Source organism: Scleropages formosus, chromosome 12, assembly GCF_900964775.1.
Source record: "Scleropages formosus chromosome 12, fSclFor1.1, whole genome shotgun sequence".
In the NCBI taxonomy this organism is placed as follows: Eukaryota; Metazoa; Chordata; class Actinopteri; order Osteoglossiformes; family Osteoglossidae; genus Scleropages; species Scleropages formosus.
The window spans coordinates 1107992-1126542 of record NC_041817.1 but is presented as its reverse complement, the minus strand read 5'-3'; the positions used below and the strand labels follow the sequence as shown (position 1 = coordinate 1126542).

Genomic DNA, 18551 nt, shown 5'->3' with positions numbered 1-18551 from the left:
ACAGACTGCAGAAATATAACACACTGCAAGTGGACCTATCAAACATCATAGCCTAGCATACGTCCGATGGCGATTACAGACTTGCTGCCTTCATGTTGGGCAATTATCTTGAGTTTCTCCTCAAGAGTAATTGCCCTCCTCTTCTTCTTCCCACCAGTAGCAGGAGACACAGATGGGTATTTCTGTGACATTATGGATGCACAAAACACAGCCGCGTGGCAGACTGGGAGATGCGGATCGCTGCCGCTGCCCAGCATCGTGAGAGAGTGTCGCACTGCATATCACTTACCCAGGAAAAAAAATTAAAAAATCAAAATTCAAAATTCGAAATACGGTTTCTACTGAATGTCTATCGCCAGCTCACCATTGTTAAGTCGAACCATCATAAGTCGAGGAGCATCTGTATGCCCTCTCTTGGTTAGGGACGGAACTTCATATAAAAGACACCACAAAGCACAGCACAGTAAAAGAGCTCTTTGTGGGTCCAAGCATGAAGGCTGATGCCACATCAACTACACACACAACTCACAAAAGGATCCATTTTAACTGGTTGGGGGCAAATTTGCAGCACAAGGAGAAATTGCCACAAAATGTTACATCACTACTGAAAATGCACCACAAAATATAGCCCTGTAGAGAAAATATGCATGAATTTCATATAAATTAAAGAGAGAAAATTATACTGTGCAGTGCTTAATTGATGGTAAATGCAATGTGAACAACTACTTGTCTTATGAGGGTTGAAAATTGTTTATGTTCTTGCTTTCATGATACACACACTGCAGCCTAGTGGTGTCATCTCACTGCTATCAAAATTGCGCTAAGAGTAAATGAAGGTGTATCTTTTGGGAAGATAATGCTCAAAACAGATTCCACAAGCATAAGGAAATCTCTTCTCGACAAGCTTGGGCCTGCGTGTTACTTTTATTCCTATTTCCATGGTGCATTACTTCACTTCATCCAGCTCACAAACAAGTCACTCGGCAGCTGGGAGCCCTGCTGGTGCTTTGCACAGGTTGGGAAATCAAAGCCTGGAGGCAATCATTTAGATGATTGTGCTACCTAGGTTTTTTCCGTAAAACTGCTAAAAGCACTTCTATTACCGAGATTAACTGTCTGACCCCCAGTCGTTTTCAATTAATTTATTTCACAGCTGTTTATGTTACAGGATCACTGTGAATATCAAACCGTCTTATATACTTCCGAACAAAAACAAAGCTGGTTTCTAAACCATCTTGACTGTGTGTTCACAAACCCGCAATTTACGTAGTGTTGTTGAGACTCTGTGGCACAGCTGCTAAAGCTTGTGCCTCGCAGCTTCTGAACTTCTAGCTGGGCACGGATTCAAGTCCAGCTCAGCATGTATAGAGTTTGCACATTCTCTCCATGTTTGCCTCCCAGAGAGATGCACGAAAGAAGGGAACGGTAAACCCCTCGCGTGCTCCCCTACCTAGAAAACCATACAAGTAGTCGTCATGAGTTGGATTGGACTCGAAGGCACTTGCACCGATGTCCCATTGAGACTTTGCATAATACAATGGTAACAACGTGCTGTTCCTTACTTAGGCCTCAAATCTAAGCACACTTGTTACTAAGGAACCAACGCTCATTTGAGTAAAAATATACTGTATCCATTCAATCAAATGATGTATTCAATAACTAAAGCTAACTCCCCACACAGCCGGATTCCGACCCACATCACACCACCCAGGAGAACAGCTAGGGAACTTCATAAACCAAAAAGACAGACTGACCTGAACCTACTGTGATCTGTAGGGGCTACTGTCAGCACCACAAGCCCCCAAACCCCCAACCTCTGAGCTGGAACTGAACACAACACAGTCATTAGTCCCCGTGAAAACAGCAGGCAGACATGATGATGGGCAGAACCACTTTGTCCACCACCACGTGTCACTAATGCAAACATACGGCTGTTCTTGTTTCTTCTGGAAACCAAGTTGTCTGCTCAGCCTCAGGTTGTTACACAAAATACTCCTAATCGGCCCCTACCGGCTTACTAAAACTGAACGCACGACAGATGTTGTTCTGTTATGTTCAACGTTTCATAAGGACAAGAAGATTATGGATAAAGACATAGCTGAAATTCTTAGTGGAAAAAAAGCTCCGAAGCGAAGGGAACGTAAACAAGCTGGCAAAATAGGCAGTGTGCGCTCGCACGGAGGAATGTGTGGCTCTCTCTGCTGTGGTGAGGCGCTCTTCCGAACAAGCAGATAGGAGGAAACCGCCACCAGACAAGTAGAGGCTTGAGTCCCGGTTCGCCCGCGGCTCAACGACCGACTCGCGTTTACAATTACAACCCCCAGCTACCTTCTTCTTATTCCAATAAACGTGTCTTATCGCTTATGGAATCCATTCTAAAAACGTCTGTGAGGGACGAAATGCGTCGAGCAGTTTCCGAGTATCCGCCCAGGCCGACTCGACTTACTGTACAGTTCGGAAAGTTGCTTCTTGTCCAGAAGCTCGTCGTCGACCTCCTCCTCCGCACCGTCGTAGCAGCAGCCTCGCGCCAGCAGCAGCGCGCACAGCGTGAGCGGGAGCCCCACGGCTCGCGGCTTAACGCGGATCGCGCGGTGCGTCTTCATGTCCTTCACGCCACTTAACGTAGGCGAAAGCATTCCGGGAGGGGGGGAGCGGGGCTGTGTTCCTGAGCGACTCGAGAACTTTCTCCTGCAACTTTTCCGTTAGGGTTTGTTCCGTAAGCTGTGTCTGCTGCTGGGCGGGATTCGACATACACGCACACAAAGAACACACATTCTCTATGTGCATCTGTCTTCATCAGTTGTTTCAAGGGTACATTCATCTGGAAATTAATTTTGTGCTAAGATTAAAACTTTTTTTTTTTGACCCCACAGCAACAGAAACAACCGAACTTAGTCAGTATATTACGAGTATTAACCGTTAAACCCCTTTAATACACAGCATGATGACTACTGAGCACAACAGAAAGTGAATAGTTTGTGTAGGTTATTTCTGAGCTTTTTTTTTTAAAAAAAAATGAAAATGGAAGTTTATTTAAGACCCGGCACTGATGTACTACCGGCAAAGAATTTCCAGTCACAGAAAGAGAGAGGAGTGTCTCTTAATACTGGTCACAGTATTAGTTTAGTGCCTCCTGAATGGATGGAAGCAGAAGACAGGACCTGTACACAAGCCTCCCCTGGTCTCTCCCTCCACCCTGATGAGATATAACCAATGATAATAGGCCGGGTGTGACATCCAGCCTTGGAGCAGTCCACCCTGAGACCAAAAACATACTGTACTTAGATCTTATCTTTTCAACTAGATGTCAAAGAGTACACTTGGGTGATTTATGCACGCTGTGCCAGAATTATGTAACTTTACAGAGCACTTTTGTATTCGGAGCTCCTAGATACTCAGGGCTGTTAAAGCTCAAGCAACGTGTGGCTTCTTGTTCCAGATGATTTACTCTCAAGTATCCACTAAGCAAAGCAAACAGTTTTGTACAATCCCCCAAAAGTCACTTTCTGCTGCATTTGACTGCGAATGATTGTGCTGTGAATACAACGCAAGAACCCAACTAATGAAGCTGTTAGCGATCAGAAAAAACCTTGCTGCAGCATTTTGGTAGGCCTAAGATCAGGCTAAAGCTAAAGCAAATTAAGTTTTCTAAGTGAAAAGGTACCTCTGTAAAAGATGACACCCCATTCTCTTTGGACAGCTGTTACAAAATAGAATGTTTAAAACATGAAGTTCATCAAAGTTCAACTTTATTCTCGTAATTCTGAAATAAAAAAATCCATTCCAACACAATTCAAGGCTCAGCCTCAAAATACTCAGCATTTTCTTAAACCTATAGTATAAATACAAATAATAAAGCACAACATGGTTTACAAAATGTCCTCCAACAAGAAACAGCAACAAAATATAAGAATATTCCAGTGTTCCACCAAGCATCTGTATCAGTAGTACAGTATATCAGCAGCAAAATGTAGTACATTGGGCACTAAACAGATATACACACATTTTGAACTGCTCTAAAACTGAAATATCCCTGAAAGTCCGCAACAACTGTAAAGAGACAAAACAGATAAACTCAACTGGTCTTCAAACACATTTGCTACACTGCACTGAAGTAACTGTTAGTAGCCATCCGTTATAATGTTAGCTTTTGTTTCCCGGTATTTTTGTATGTCACGTTTTTAAACGTTGATGTTGAGCTTCTGAAAAGTGGATTTGTTCCCTAGAAAAGAAAGAAGTTAAAAGAAACCTGATTTAGAAAAAACAACCACCGAGCGTTGATACACAAGACTCAACTCACAAAAACATACCGATTGCCATTTTGCCTTGGCCCTCTCTGCCTCGAATTTTGCCACTTCTTTTCGGTCATGAACAGACACAAGCAGCTTCCAGATTCCCAGCAAGATGATTCCGATTGTAAGGACTGACAGGGAAACTCCCAGCACAATCATCGCTATGTTTGGTGGTTTAGGGCAGTCTGCAAGGATTAGTACAAATTAACAGAATAGTTCTGGAAAGTCAAAATTCCTCAAAGTACCTCAAAAGAGTTTATATCCCATATAAAAAGATGCAATAGAGCAATGCTTATTAATGCCATAAACAATTAATTAATAATGTAATTAATGCCATAAACAAAAACGTGGCAAGTATAATAGCAAGGAGAAATGAATAAAGGGGTTAAACGACTGGAAGTTTTGGAAACTCACCGGATACCTTGAGGTTGTAGATGACGTTGCCCTGCTCTCCGGACATCACAGCGAATGAAAGAGCACACCCATTCTCAGTCGGCAGGAAGCACACCACAGCCTGGCCCACAACATCCTCTGAAACTTCATACAGAATAAAAAACTCTGTCGTGTTTTCTGTCTCAGCATTCTTTAGCGGTTTTGTCTCTTCCAGAGTGTAAGATGATCCAGTCTTTTCTTTTCTGGGTTTCTGTAGTGTCCATGTCAAAGGAAGGCCAAAAGCCTCTGTTCTGATTCCCAAGTCTTATATATGCGTTCAACACATGCATGTGTCATCAGATTCTCCCATCAGATACACTTCTCAACTTGCACTAGTGTGAAGGACCTAATAATAAAGCACTATATAAAGGGGTTGGGGTTTCTATTCAGAGAATACAATAGGCTTGTCTGTACAACAAGGTAAATAATATGTTCTCCTTTGTGAAGTGTCAGCCAGACAAATCTACACAGTGCCTTAGAGGGCTGATGTGGAGTACAGGGATCCATTAACATTAGCAGAACAGAATTCCTCAAGTTCCCTGACCTGAATGAGGGGCTTAAAATGGCCCTCTTCAGTGCTACATTTAGCCCATTTGATGCTATGATTTTTTGGTAATATGGAATATAATGAGTTAACAACACTGCTGAAATACGTCAGAAGGACAGTTAAAATGGAGATAGTGGTCAACCAACAATGCAACACATTCATTCATAGAGACCTGTGGTGTGGTTGACGCTGATATGAGAGACACTGCACTTATGATAACACTTCTCAGGGTGTTCTTCTTGCAGGTGGCACTCGGCGCAGCCCCTGGGGAAACACAAAGATCGTCACTGCTCTCAGAAGACATGTCCCCTTACATTGCTCTTTTTCTCTGTTTCTGGGTAAAATTAACATGCCTAAACAACTTACTGTAACTGGAGGAAAGTCTTGTTTATTCTTTCAAACTTATATAAATTCCAGGAGGTTTCCAAGGATTTAACTCAAAGATATCATTTAGACTACGTGTAACAGGACCATTGAAGAAGAGAAAGGGAATATTTTGGGCTCGGACTGTCACTTTTTTCCGAAACAGGCTGTATTATTAGCAGTTTATACAGTGGGGTATTTTGCTAAAGCAATTCAGATTAAGTACCTTGCTTGAAGATACTATATCAGTAGTTGGGTCTGAACTAACACCCTGGTTATTTCTTTATGTTTAAACACTTAAAACTGTTGTGGGTTTCTATATATTTATTATTTCTCAACAGCAAAGAGACACCACAACTAGCCAGCCAGACTCTTGATGACTATTGATCATCTTAACATTACTTCCTCTAGTCTTTGTATGTAACCTGACAATACAGGAATGTACACCATGACAACGTGTCATGGCATGTACTGTATCTAACGCTAATACTACACAACCTTTGCTAACAAATCACATAAACTGAGCTTGCAGGTGAACCAGGAGGCTGAAATTGATCCTTTAGGAAAGGAGGAGACAGTGCAAGAAGTAACAAAGACTTATTTTATCGCTCTTTTGAGGCGGTCAGCAGTTCACAGATGGCAGGAAAGCCTGTATACACAAGGACCCGCCTTGACTTAACAAAGGTAAAATGCAAATTTCCACAAAATATTTCCCATGGAAAGGCTTTCCAGATGCCTTACTTGGAGGAGCTGCAGAAGTCTCCACAGGTGGGGCATCTCTCACAAGTCTTGCCTGAGGCTCCAGTTGCAGAACACATGCACTGGCCACAGACACACCTGCCCCGACCACTGCAGAGCATCCCATCTGGAGACACACAGGCCTCTGTGCTGCTGCTACAGTTGCAGTACTCGCCTATCCAGCCATTGTGGCACACGCATTGCCCACAGTCACAATCACCATGGCCTGCAAATGCACAGCGGCAAGTCTTAGACACGTGATCGTATCAGAGTATACAGACGTACGTATATTTGCTAAAAAAAAAAAATCAGAGTATGCAGTATGTATATATTCCAATATTATATTCTGCACCCTCTCAGTAGATGGTGTAATAAATTCATATACAGTACTGCTTTCATTTAAAGTGTCAAACAACTGGAAATCGGACTGTGCTCCAAAGTTACACAAGTGGAATTGTGGATTTAACTCCTAATAATTACTTTCATCATCACTTTCCGAACCACTTGTCCCATACGGGGTCACGGGGAACCGGAGCCTAACCCGGCAACACAGGGTGCAGGGCCGGAGGGGGAGGGGACACACCCAGGACGGGACGCCAGTCCGTCGCAAGGCACCCCAAGTGGGACTTGAACCCCAGACCCACCGGAGAGCAGGATCCGGTCCAACCCACTGCGCCACCGCACCCCCGTTACTAATTATTACTATTAATTACTAAATATACTAATTAATACACACACACTTTCTGAACCGCTCATCCCATACGGGGTCGTGGGGAACCGGAGCCTACCCGGCAACACAGGGCCTAAGGCCGGAGGGGGAGGGGACACACCCAGGACGGAACGCCAGTCCGCCGCAAGGCACCCCAAGCGGGACTCGAACTCCAGACCCACCAGAGAGCAGGACCCGGTCCAACCCACTGTGCCACTGCACCCCCCTCCTAATAATTAATGACCGCAAAATCACCGGAAGCCACTGTCACCTACCCCCACAAAGCTCCCCGCGAAAGCGGACACAGGAGAAGTTGTCACACTCGCAGTAGGCCCCATAGATGCGCCCAAAGTTGGAGGGGTGGCAGACACACTGGCCACAGTAGCACTCTCCCTGGCCACTACAGGATTCCGCCTCAGGGCCGACACGACAGTTGTCGGTGTTCATGCTGTCCTCGGTGCACTCACAGTTTGGTCCCATGTATCCAGCAGAGCACACACATGTCCCGCACTCAAGGGAACCCTGGCCGCTGCCACCGCAGTGCGTGCTGTTGGACTCACGTTGATGGTGGCAGTCACACTCACACATGGCCATCAGCTCCACCTCTAGTGCATCCTGAAAGCCTAAAGGCTTGACAGAGAAGCGCTTGGGCCGTGGCAGGCACTCCGACAGCTCCACAGTCACATTGAAGGACACCTGAGAAACGACAGATCCAGGCCCTGCTTGTAAGCCAGTCGGTAAGCGAGCTGTCTTTGCCGTTTTCACCATCAGCTTGAGTTGAGTTTAATTGAAATTCATTTGGGGAGGAAAAACATAGGAACTAAATTCTCACCATCACACCTGTGGTTCTCAATGTGCTGTATAGTTATTATCTGAAACAAAATTAATTTTATTGGAACCTTTAGACCTGTATGCAAGATTTAACTAAATAAAGTGTACCTACTTCAACATCACTGAATTTCGGAGGAGCGTTTGTGAGATTTTTGATGCGTTAAGAATCCGTAACATATACGTTACTGTATGTATTGTGGATACAGTTGCACATTTTTCTAGCGGTACTAACCATGTCTCCAACCTTTACGTTGGAGCAGCGCTTCTGTCCTGGAAGAACACTGCCATCGTGGCAAATGGCTGTGAAGTACATCTGCAGACCGTCTGTGTCTCCTTGTACTTCCAGGTCAATTTCTGACCGCAGCTCCTGCAAGTAAAACAGCAGAAGTGAATTCAGGTGCCAGTAATGAAGCAGGGAGACGTCTTTCTCCAAACGATGCCGAAAAAGGGTTTCTAAGAAGCAGTTCTGCTCCATAGCTGCAGCCGTTTAGAGGGACTTAGCAGGTAAATTACAGGAGGAGATCAAAGAGTGAACATGTGGGGACAGGTTGATAGCTGACTTTGACTGATGCTGGAGGGGGGGGGAGTATGGCATCAGGAGGAAGGTGAAAGGGCCATTTCCAGACACCACACTGTATGTTAGGCCTGCTGAAAACCAGTTTATTTGCCTGTGCCTATCTCAGCCATGTGAGATGGTCTGCTGAAGTAATTCATATATGTCAAACCTTTCTGAGAACCTACCCCTGCCTCTGTCAGTGGAGTGTACAACAGATGTAAACACATACTCAAATAACTTACTTTATATGCAGTCATGATCAGTTCAAGGATGTTCCTTGAGTCATGTTCAAGGACTCCAACAGTGGCCCCAGGGATGAGATTTGCATAATTCTGGGAAAAAAAATTGCATCAGGTGTCAGTACTAGGCATTCAGGTGACAGAGAAATGTAATCTCTCATATTTTTTTCATACTTCATAACATTCTGAAGACTGTGCCACTATGGTGTTGCAGCAGGTTTGCTCAATTCTTTCTTTGTTCTCTTTTCAGTTTCTGAAAACCAATATGTGCAACTTTTAGGAAGCAACTACTTTAATGCTAAAATATGCTATCAAGGAAAACATGCTCTCAGACATGCATACAAAAACAACACACTGAACTCACTAACCCTCAGTCATAATCACAGCATGACTATATTTCATGTGAAACTGAAATAAATATTTAGCAGAGTTTTGATCCACTTAGACCTGTGTACTTGTCCATCAGAGAGAGATGTGTGATAAGACTAGTAGACTGCTGCAACACAGCAACTCAAGTACAATGAGTTCAGTGGCTGACATCCAAATTATAGCTCCTATACATCTTACCTCATAATTACTTTTCTGGTTTGCAGTGACAGCAAACATTAGCAGGATGTTATTTTCTACCAGCTTGTCAATAAGCTGCCCAAGCGTAGGGTACTCCTACAGTTGAAAAGAAAACATTTTAATTTCACAAATATTCTCAGTGTCAATAATGACAGTGCATCTAACAGACAACCCTAATCTTGGTACGGACCTTTTCACCTCTTGAGTTTCTAGACAGATGTCTTAAACAGCACAGAACTATGGAATGACCGTCTGTGGTGGGGGTCTCCAGTCCTGGTCCTGGAGAACTTAGTTATTTTGAGTACCTCCCTATTCTTTGGTTATTAGAGCCTCCTCATAATTCGCTGTTCATTCAGATCATTTGCTGGTTCCAAACACATAAGGTGAACATGACATGAATGTAATGAATTGGATTAACATGTGACTCAAACATATTCTGTTTCCGTATCAGTAGACATAAAAAAATAACTGGACTGTTGCTCTCCAGGATGTTAGGTTGAGAGTTGTACTTTGTGGTGCAACAATGTGCATCAATATTTCCTTACCATGATGGTAGATTTGGAATACTCATTGTTGCTATCCAGGTGACACTTTCCATCATTAGGAATAACAATTCCTGACATTTTACTGTCCATTCCAAAGTGTGAGTCGGCATCACTGACAAACACCACGAGGCGCATAGAATCATTCCTCCAGCCTATTTTGTCCTAATGGGAAGAGATAAATATTTCTTTCTATTCCAACTCAGCACAAATGAAACAGGCCCAAGTTTCTGGTGACATTGAAGATATATTGAGAAAATAAGCTGTGTCTCTAGGAAGTAGGTATCCTTGATCTTTGTGGGTTCATGATCTAAATGTTCTAGGTTCAAGGAGTATCATTGCTATAGAAACCACTTATGCAATGAGAGCTTGCATTAATCCAACTCAGCATCACCCCTTTGGGCTACAGGAAGAAATCAAAGAGCGTGGAGGAAAACTGCATAATAAGGAAATTCCACTCCAGCAAGCCAGACCTGGATCTGCACCCAGTGCAGAGCTACTAACTGAGCCACTTAGTCGGCCTGTCTGCAAAACATTTGCTCAGAACTCTGAGCTATGTAAGTGGTTGTGCATAGAAGTATCTTCTCAGCAATTGGATGACTGGAGAACTCTCACCCCACAAACAGCTGCCTGCATGATGGCATCAAAGCCACATTCAGGAATGTCGACGTTGCCTGAAACCTGTTGGCTACTGATGATTTCGTTGAACTTCTCTGCACTGCTGGTAAGTGAAAGAACGTGCTTGTATCCAAAAGTGGGCAGACAGGTCGTACCAACACTCCTAAGAAGAACGACAGCAAGACTTTATCCCACTGTTCACAAAACATTGATGGAATATTATTGCCACCCCTGCTTGCAATATAAACATAAACATGTACCACTGACACTGCTCTTGAGAACAGAAACAATGGAAAACTTGTCTATATCATAGTAATAACACCAGATGGCTAACCAAAAAAGCATTTAACTTTTTCTTGCTAAATGTTTAAAATATTTTGACCGATAACTAAGACTAACATTGCAAAGTAAGTTGGGAAATTATAGTTAATGGGAAATTAACCTTGAAAAAAACTCTTAACAAATTAGGCAAAGAAGAAAATTTAGACAGATATGAACTGATGGGGATAAAAATCTTAACAGCTCATTAGTAAACCTCTCTGAAAATGAGTGCTAGCCAGCTTCAGGCCAGTGCCGTGTTCAGGATATGTACCTGCAGGGGTTCTCTAACTCTGCAGGCGTGATTTTAATAAAGGGGAGGACTGGTTTCTCAACAAATGATCCAAAGCCCAGCCTGAATTTACTTGTCAGCTTGGCCATCTCCTTCGACAGAGTGGACCCCAAATTTTTGATTGTTTGCAGATCATCAAACATGGAGGCTGACAGGTCCATCAGGTAGTACATATCCACGGGATAGTCCTCCGTTTGCTGTACGTGAATTTGGAAAGTGACCTTACTGCCTGCCAGAAAGCACAAATGATTTTCTGTTGGGTTTTTCTTTTTTTTGAAGAAATCACAGAAAACATAACAGAAAGCTAGTAAAACAGCTCATAAAACTCAGTGCAGAGACAATAAACAATTCTGAGACAATAAGAAGATCATATATGTAGCGAGGCACTGAAAAAGTCTAACAGACATATTCAGTCACAGGTATTTCCCCTCAAAAAAGAGGAACAGTGTTATTTATTTATTCATTGTTAAAAACGTTGCTTTTTAAAGTTTAAAAATTTTACCTTATATATATAATATTTCTTTGTCATAGTAAGCTATATTTGATATCTAAACAAAAGCAGGAGCTCATTTGCAAACAGTGTCTAGAAACTCCAGCTATATGCAACAGAAATGTGAATTTTTTGGAATATGGTGGAAAACACCTTCCACGAATCTATTTTAAAGTATGTCGAAGAGTTGGTTGTGGATTTGCGGACAAAGAACGAACTGTACCTGGTCTAAGATTCAGTGACATTCTCTGTGGTGCTATCTGAGTGACATTGGCACTGGCATCTCTCTTTCCCAAGGGCCTGTTCTGGTGGATCAGAACACTGGTGCTGGGAAACTCAGTGAACTCCCTGCTACATCCCTTTTGCTCTAGGATCTCCACTGTGTCACACCTCTCACTCACAGAAAAAGAATCTGTGAAGTTCTGCAAGGATAAACAGAAAACATATTCCGGTGCTATTCAGTCTGGCCACGCAACAAGTCCTGTTAAACAAAAGGCAACAACACACGTCCGTTCGTTCATTCATTCATTCATTCATTCTCGATATAAGCGCTTGTTATAATAATGCAGGGTCAGTGGGGCGCCCGGGTGCGGTGGCGCAGCGGCTTTAGCCGGGTCCCGCTCCCTGGTGGGGTGCCTTGCGATGGACTGGCGTCCCCTCCTGGGTGTGTCCCCTCCTGGGTGTGTGTGTATGTCCCCTCCTTGCGCCCTGTGTCGCCCGGGTTAGGCTCCGGTTTGCCACGACCTCGCTTGGGACAAGCGGCTTCGCTGCAGACAACGTGTGTGTGTGATGCGATAATCATGCAGGGTCGCGGTGGTTCGGAGCCTATCAGGGGCGAGAGATTTAGCGGGAACCCACCTGTCGGACGCACCAGGCGCACTGCGGTCCCAGCTGCAGGCACTCATTGCAGGTCGTGGCGCTGCCCGCGGAACAAGCACCTGGACATGAGCGGTCAGCAGCGCTGTTAGACACTGTAAGCCGAGCACGTTTCGCTCCAGTCCCGCCCTGTGGGGGGACACGTACCGCTCCGCTCCGCATGCAGCCGTTACGGCGGAGGCTTTTCCTCCTCCTCCTCCTCCTCCTCCTCAGACGAATCTCTCTGCGCATTACACTCGCGCGTACGCATTTTTATCTTCCTCTTACAACAATGAGTGTTTGGCGCAACTTGATCTGGAAAAATACCGAGTATTTGTGACGAGACGACAAGACCGAAGTGACGCCGGAGGGAGCGGAGAAGAGGGGTTTCTTGCCAAGGACGGTTAGAAATTATTAGAAAACTTGATTATAATAATATCGTGTTTCCATCTTCGAAGGAAATCAAAACGTAGAGAGGAATTTACAGTCTGAAGGCGAACAGGTTTTTCATTGGGCACAAATTATTATTATTAAAGGTGATCTTTCTTCGCCTTCTTCTTACCTGCCACACCGCGCAGCTGCTGCACGTAGAGAAGAGTAAAAGTTAGGCTCAGAAGTACATGAGTCTCCATTGGTCCTCGCGGCTCTCTTTGCTACAGGTAAAAAAGTGGGGAAACGACGTGATTTCAGACGAGTTTACATCTCGCAGCGCAACTTCCACAGCAACAAAACCGAACAAATAATATTGATGTGGCGTGTATTTCTATTCATACTGCTGGAAGGTAGTTGGGAAAAGGAAGGCAGCCTTACCTGTGTGAGAAGGTAACACCGACTGTACGTGTTGCTCAGACATACTTGTGAGGCTAAGCTGGGACGATCACTTCCGTGCAGGTAAGATCACAAAGGTGTGGTAGTGTGTGTGTGTGTGTGTGTGCGCTGAGCTCACAGGTAAGATCGCGAAGGTGTGTGTGCCGAGCTCACAGGTAAGGTCGCGAAGGTGTGTGTGCCGAGCTCACAGGTAAGGTCGCAAAGGTGTGTGTGCCGAGCTCACAGGTAAGGTCGCGAAGGTGTGTGTGCCGAGCTCACAGGTAAGATCGCGAAGGTGTGTGTGCCGAGCTCACAGGTAAGGTCGCGAAGGTGTGTGTGCCGAGCTCACAGGTAAGGTCGCGAAGGTGTGTGTGCTGAGCTCACAGGTAAGGTCGCAAAGGTGTGTGTGCTGAGCTCACAGGTAAGATCGCAAAGGTGTGTGTGCTGAGCTCACAGGTAAGGTCGCGAAGGTGTGTGTGCTGAGCTCACAGGTAAGGTCGCGAAGGTGTGTGTGCTGAGCTCACAGGTAAGGTCGCGAAGGTGTGTGTGCTGAGCTCACAGGTGACTACAGTAGCTTGCTGGTCTTGCAGGTAAATGACTGAATGCATTCTGCTTATATGCATTTTCTCCAAGCATAAGTTACAGTATTAAGTTTTTCTCCCAAGTTACTTGTTTTTACCCATTTCTATGACGTTTACCATGTAGCATATTGCCATTTTTACACCTCAGTAATTATTTACTTTGGTCAAGGGTATGCAGTGGAGGTGTGGATTCAAATGTGGATCCTTCAAGATGCAAAGGTTCAGCTCTGACAGCTCCAACTACTATGCTACCTGTTGTGCCCAAGTAATGGTGTCATACAGATTACGCAGAAAAGTTTTCAATGAAAAATAATATGCATATTATTAATCACATAGCCACATTAACCAGACATTGTCCACATTTATTCACTTGACTTTGAAACACATTTAAGAATTCTTTTTTTTTTTAAACAAATAGAAAGATTTCTTAAAAAACCAACCAACCGACGTCAACAACCGCTTGTCCCGAGCAGGGTCACGGTGAGCCGGAGCCTAACCCGGCAACACAGGGTGCAGGGCCGAGGTGGGACGGGAGACACCCAGGACAGGACGCCAGTCCATCACAAGGCACCCCAAGCAGGGCTCGAACCCCAGACCCGTCCCACCGCTACACCCCCCTCTTTGGTGGTGATAAAAATTAAATTTAAATTTCCAGAAATTTTAAAGTCCTTTTATACAATATTTTCTATCAAACAAAATTACATTACTGTCACTTGAAATTATGGACTGTACGGTAGTAATGTGTAACGATTATCCTACACCTTGCAGAACCTCTGGTAATGCTTTGTAAAAATCAATACCTGACCCTTTCGGACATTATAGTTGGCGCAACAAAATAACCTTATGTTTGTTATACACCATTAATTGCCTTCTGAATGACAAATGACGCTCCAGGTGCGGAAAACTTAACAGTGCTGTTGACTGGGTGACCCACGTTAGTATCGTTTCTTCAAGGTGTTTTGCCTTTTCGGGTATGGTAGCTGTTGCCTTGTAATGCCGACGTGAAAAGACGGAAAATTTGTAAGGAACGGGGAAATGTCCTCCGTGCTGCTGCAATGAATACGCACACAAATGTCACAAGACATGGCATTATCTGTTCGAAACAGACACGGGTTTCTATGTAACCACTACTTCCAAATTCTCTAAAGGACGCGGGAGTCTTTGGAGAACCGAGAACAGATTACCGGTACTGCGTTAGCACGTTCCAGTCTTTCTATTTCCGTATCAGTACGCCACCCCCCCCCCCCGGGGCTATTCATTACTCGTGTTTAATTTGCACACCTAAGGAATCGCTCCTAAATGCACAATTACACAGAGTTGATATTATAATAATGAACTGTACCATCTCATTACTTTACCACCTGTATTTCAAAGGAAGAAAAAATTTAATTACTGTTTACTGGTTGTAAAGAACCACATTGTCAGGACAGGGAATAAGCTATCCAAAACAGCTTGCCTCATGCTGCTCAGAAGTAGCAGCACCCATAGCTCTTGTATATTTCATACACAACTTGTGAAGGACTGTTACTCCACACACTGCAGTTCCTAACCGAACCCTAACTTTTATCAAAACAATAGAAGCGACCAACGAGCTGCTTCTTTATCCATCCTATTTCTTAGACATGAAATAACAGGAAATACTGGAAAAGTTTTTAGTCATCAGTGGTGACCTGAAATGGAAACTCTGAGTAGCATCATCTTGATGTGCGGTCCCAGTATTGCCTTAAATCTGCATTGGAAGCCTGTGGTCTACGATACCCCGAGTCATGCATAAGGCCATAGCAGCATCATTATACTGACTGTATTAATGTTTTAAACTCTGCTATAATGTGTTGCTGAGCACAAATTTGCCTTTATAAATACCAGCAATCAATAGTTTGAGTACATTTGCTGGGCACTTTTTCAGCCTTCTATCCAGTTCTTCCCAAACAGGCATTTCCCAGGTTGTCCAGATGTACTCAAACCTTTGACTGGTACTGTACATAATAGTTTCAATTGAAGTAGGTGTCTTCTGAATACAACCTCAGCAGCCCTGAGGCTATTGAATCAACAGGTTTCAGATTACAGCATGTCCTTAACTACCATGCCAACCACTACTCCAAGTATGAGCAATGTATCAGTGAAAATGCAACATTAAAACTTGAATTTGAGCTACATGTATGCATGAACGGTTGTTATTGTAGCCTATAATGTGTAATCATATGGCAGACATTCACGTACAAGACCTTAATGGCTTGAAGAAACTCATATCTGAAGGACGTCTGAAGTCAGGTACATGTTCTCCACACATCTGTAGTGTTAGAATACAGTGAGTAACAAGTGTTGCCGAGACTGAATGACTCTTTCTGACCCCGGTCAGTGAGTCAGTATTTCTGAGTCACGTACAAGTAACACAACAAAAAATTTGTTAATGTTTAACAAGTATGAGTGATGTGGTAATGAGTGTGACTATTTATATTTTTGTCTTGTATTTCATAATGTGGGGGCATGGTGGTGCGACGGGCTCAGCCGGTGCCTGCTCTGTGGTGGGTCTGGGGTTCGAGTCCTGCTTGGGGTGCCTTGCGACGGACTGGCGTCCCACCCTGGGTGCGTCCCCTCCTGCTTCGGCCTTGTTCCCTTCGCTGCCGGGTTAGGCTCTGGCTTGCCGCGATCCCCAGTTGACAAGTAATTTGATTTTGGAGTCTGTTACTCTTCCAAATCCAGAACTGAGCTTGACCTAATGGGGCACAATACTCTGCATTGAACATATTCTGTTATTAACACATCAACAAATCATGGTGACTCATTGAGAAGTATTTGTTTTTCTTTCTTATACATCATGTCTTGTGTTAGTATATCATTTCAGCTTCTTAGCAACAAGGAAGTAGGGATAGTATTTGAATCATATCTTTGAACTTTTCAGACAGCAAACAGTTATAAATGTAGGCTGGCGCTCTCAACATTTCAGACTTCCGAACTTCTGAGTTCGTTGAACAGGAAGATATCAAATTAGAAATTGCAACCGAAATTTGGCCGTATCCATCCATTCATCGGCCACTTCATGCTCTTCAAGGTAAATAACATACAGCTTACTCTGTTTTTTTTTTTTTTTTTTAAATTTCTTATGATCATGCTAATTTGGTTTTAGTGAGTTTTGTGTGATGTGTACATTAAAAGGAGGTATTGAGGAGCTGCAGATGAACGTAAACACCCTGGTGCAGTTCAGGGCCAGGGCTCTTTATTGAACTTTCTTATTTGCACAGAGTTGTAAATTCTCCTGCCAAGAGACTGAAATCACACAGGTGTGTGCATGAGGCATTCCGGCTTGCCGCAGGGAGGGACCGTCTGCCCCTTCGTCGTCTGCAATCCGCTGAATGGGAGCGAGACGGTCTCCTCTGGTGCTCTGTTTCCATGCAAAAACCCTACTGCTGCCTAACTCCGTGCCCTTTATCTACTCTGTAGATTAGGGCGTCTGTGCAGCACTCCAAAACCGGCTCGGTGACGTTCGCATTTATTCATTTATCAGACGCTTTTCTTCAGAGTGACATACAACTCAGAGTAAACAAAAGTGCATTTCACAGCATGCAGAAAGATACAGGTGCGTACATGTGATTCTCAAAGTACTGTCAGCTAGTCCAGTACCACCAATTTTTGCTGGCACACATTACACAGGTAACAGCGTGTAAAATGAATTGCGAACTCCATGCCACTAATTAACACCGTGTCAATTCATTAACTTTTGTAGCAATAGCCCAGCTCTGTCTAACTTTGGTTTGTAAGTTGGAGAATAGCTGTATTTACATACGGTAAATCTAAATGCCTGTATTTGCCTAGAGGGGGTGTGGTGGTGCAGCGGGTTTGGCCGGGTCCTGCTCTCCGGTGGGTCTGGGGTTCGAGTCCCGCTTGGGGTGCCTTGTGATGGACTGGCGTCCTGCCCTGGGTGTGTCCCCTGCGCGCTGTGTTGCCGGGTTAGGCTCCGGCTCATTGGGACCAGCGGTTTCAGACTGTGTGTGTGTGTGTGTCTGTCTGTCTGTCTGTCTTGCCTCTGGACACTGTCTTTTGTATGGCTTTCTGATTAGGTCTCATATACCTTTTGACAAACAAAAACAGGCTCAGTTCATTTTTATTCCATTCTTAAGGAAACGAAAAGTGCAGTTTTATGGGATCTTTTAGGTGTCTGGGCAAAGGTTGGATTCTCTATTTTCCAGTGTGGTTTTCCCATTTTATGGGAGGCTGTTCTTTGCTGGTGGACTGCCGTTTAGATGTCTGAAGAGAAACTTGTAAAAACTGGTCTGCACACTCATGACGACATCCCATGATTCAGTTAAATGGTTTGTCTAGACTCCTATTTGCTTACCTGCCTCACAATGCTGTCCTGATTTATTCTAGAAAATACATTTAAAATGCATGGATTTATTTCCTGAGTTGTGTTTTTTTTTTTGTAGAATACTTAATTTCTAGGGGGTGCGGTGGCGCAGTGGGTTGGACCGGGTCCTGCTCTCCGGTGGGTCTGGGGTTCGAGTCCCGCTTGGGGTGCCTTGCGACGGACTGGCGTCCCGTCCTGGGTGTGTCCCCTCCTCCTCCGGCCTTATGCCCTGCGTTACCGGGTTAGGCTCCGGTTCCCTGTGACCCTGTATGGGGCAAGCGGTTCTGAAAATGTGTGTGTGTGTGTATACTTAATTTCTTCAGGGAGTATATTTCTGACAGCTTTCTTACAGTACTGTACTGGAATTGTTCAGTCTTCACAGAAGTGACAATGAGTGAAAAATTCAGTCACATCTGTACAGCCAATACA

The 18551-nt window shown here is 44.2% G+C and overlaps 2 protein-coding genes across 4 annotated transcripts in view; both read right to left on the bottom strand.

Annotated features, from left to right (window-relative positions):
- The window catches only part of pla2r1 (phospholipase A2 receptor 1), a 32751-nt gene extending 29997 nt beyond the window's left edge, over positions 1-2754 (bottom strand). For 2 of the 3 annotated variants that reach the window (XM_018741611.1, XM_018741610.1), the window contains exon 1: positions 2447-2754. In XM_018741611.1, coding sequence (XP_018597127.1) covers positions 2447-2636 — 190 coding nt within the window. In that variant the 5' untranslated portion in view covers positions 2637-2754. The remainder of the gene's footprint in view (positions 1-2446) is intronic. The other variant, XM_018741607.1, reaches the window with a different exon arrangement.
- A 1132-nt stretch (positions 2755-3886) lies between these two features.
- itgb6 (integrin, beta 6) lies at positions 3887-13271 on the bottom strand. The gene is made up of 16 exons (XM_018741488.1): positions 13200-13271; positions 12952-13042; positions 12393-12472; positions 11758-11956; positions 11027-11273; positions 10432-10597; positions 9820-9981; positions 9275-9370; positions 8711-8800; positions 8145-8279; positions 7357-7777; positions 6376-6598; positions 5444-5535; positions 4707-4829; positions 4311-4477; positions 3887-4222 (listed from the first exon to the last, which is right to left on the bottom strand). The coding sequence occupies exons 2-16, from the start codon at positions 13019-13021 to the stop codon at positions 4136-4138; spliced, it is 2358 nt and encodes a 785-aa protein (XP_018597004.1). The 5' UTR covers positions 13022-13042; positions 13200-13271; the 3' UTR covers positions 3887-4135.
- Positions 13272-18551: the final 5280 nt, after the last annotated feature.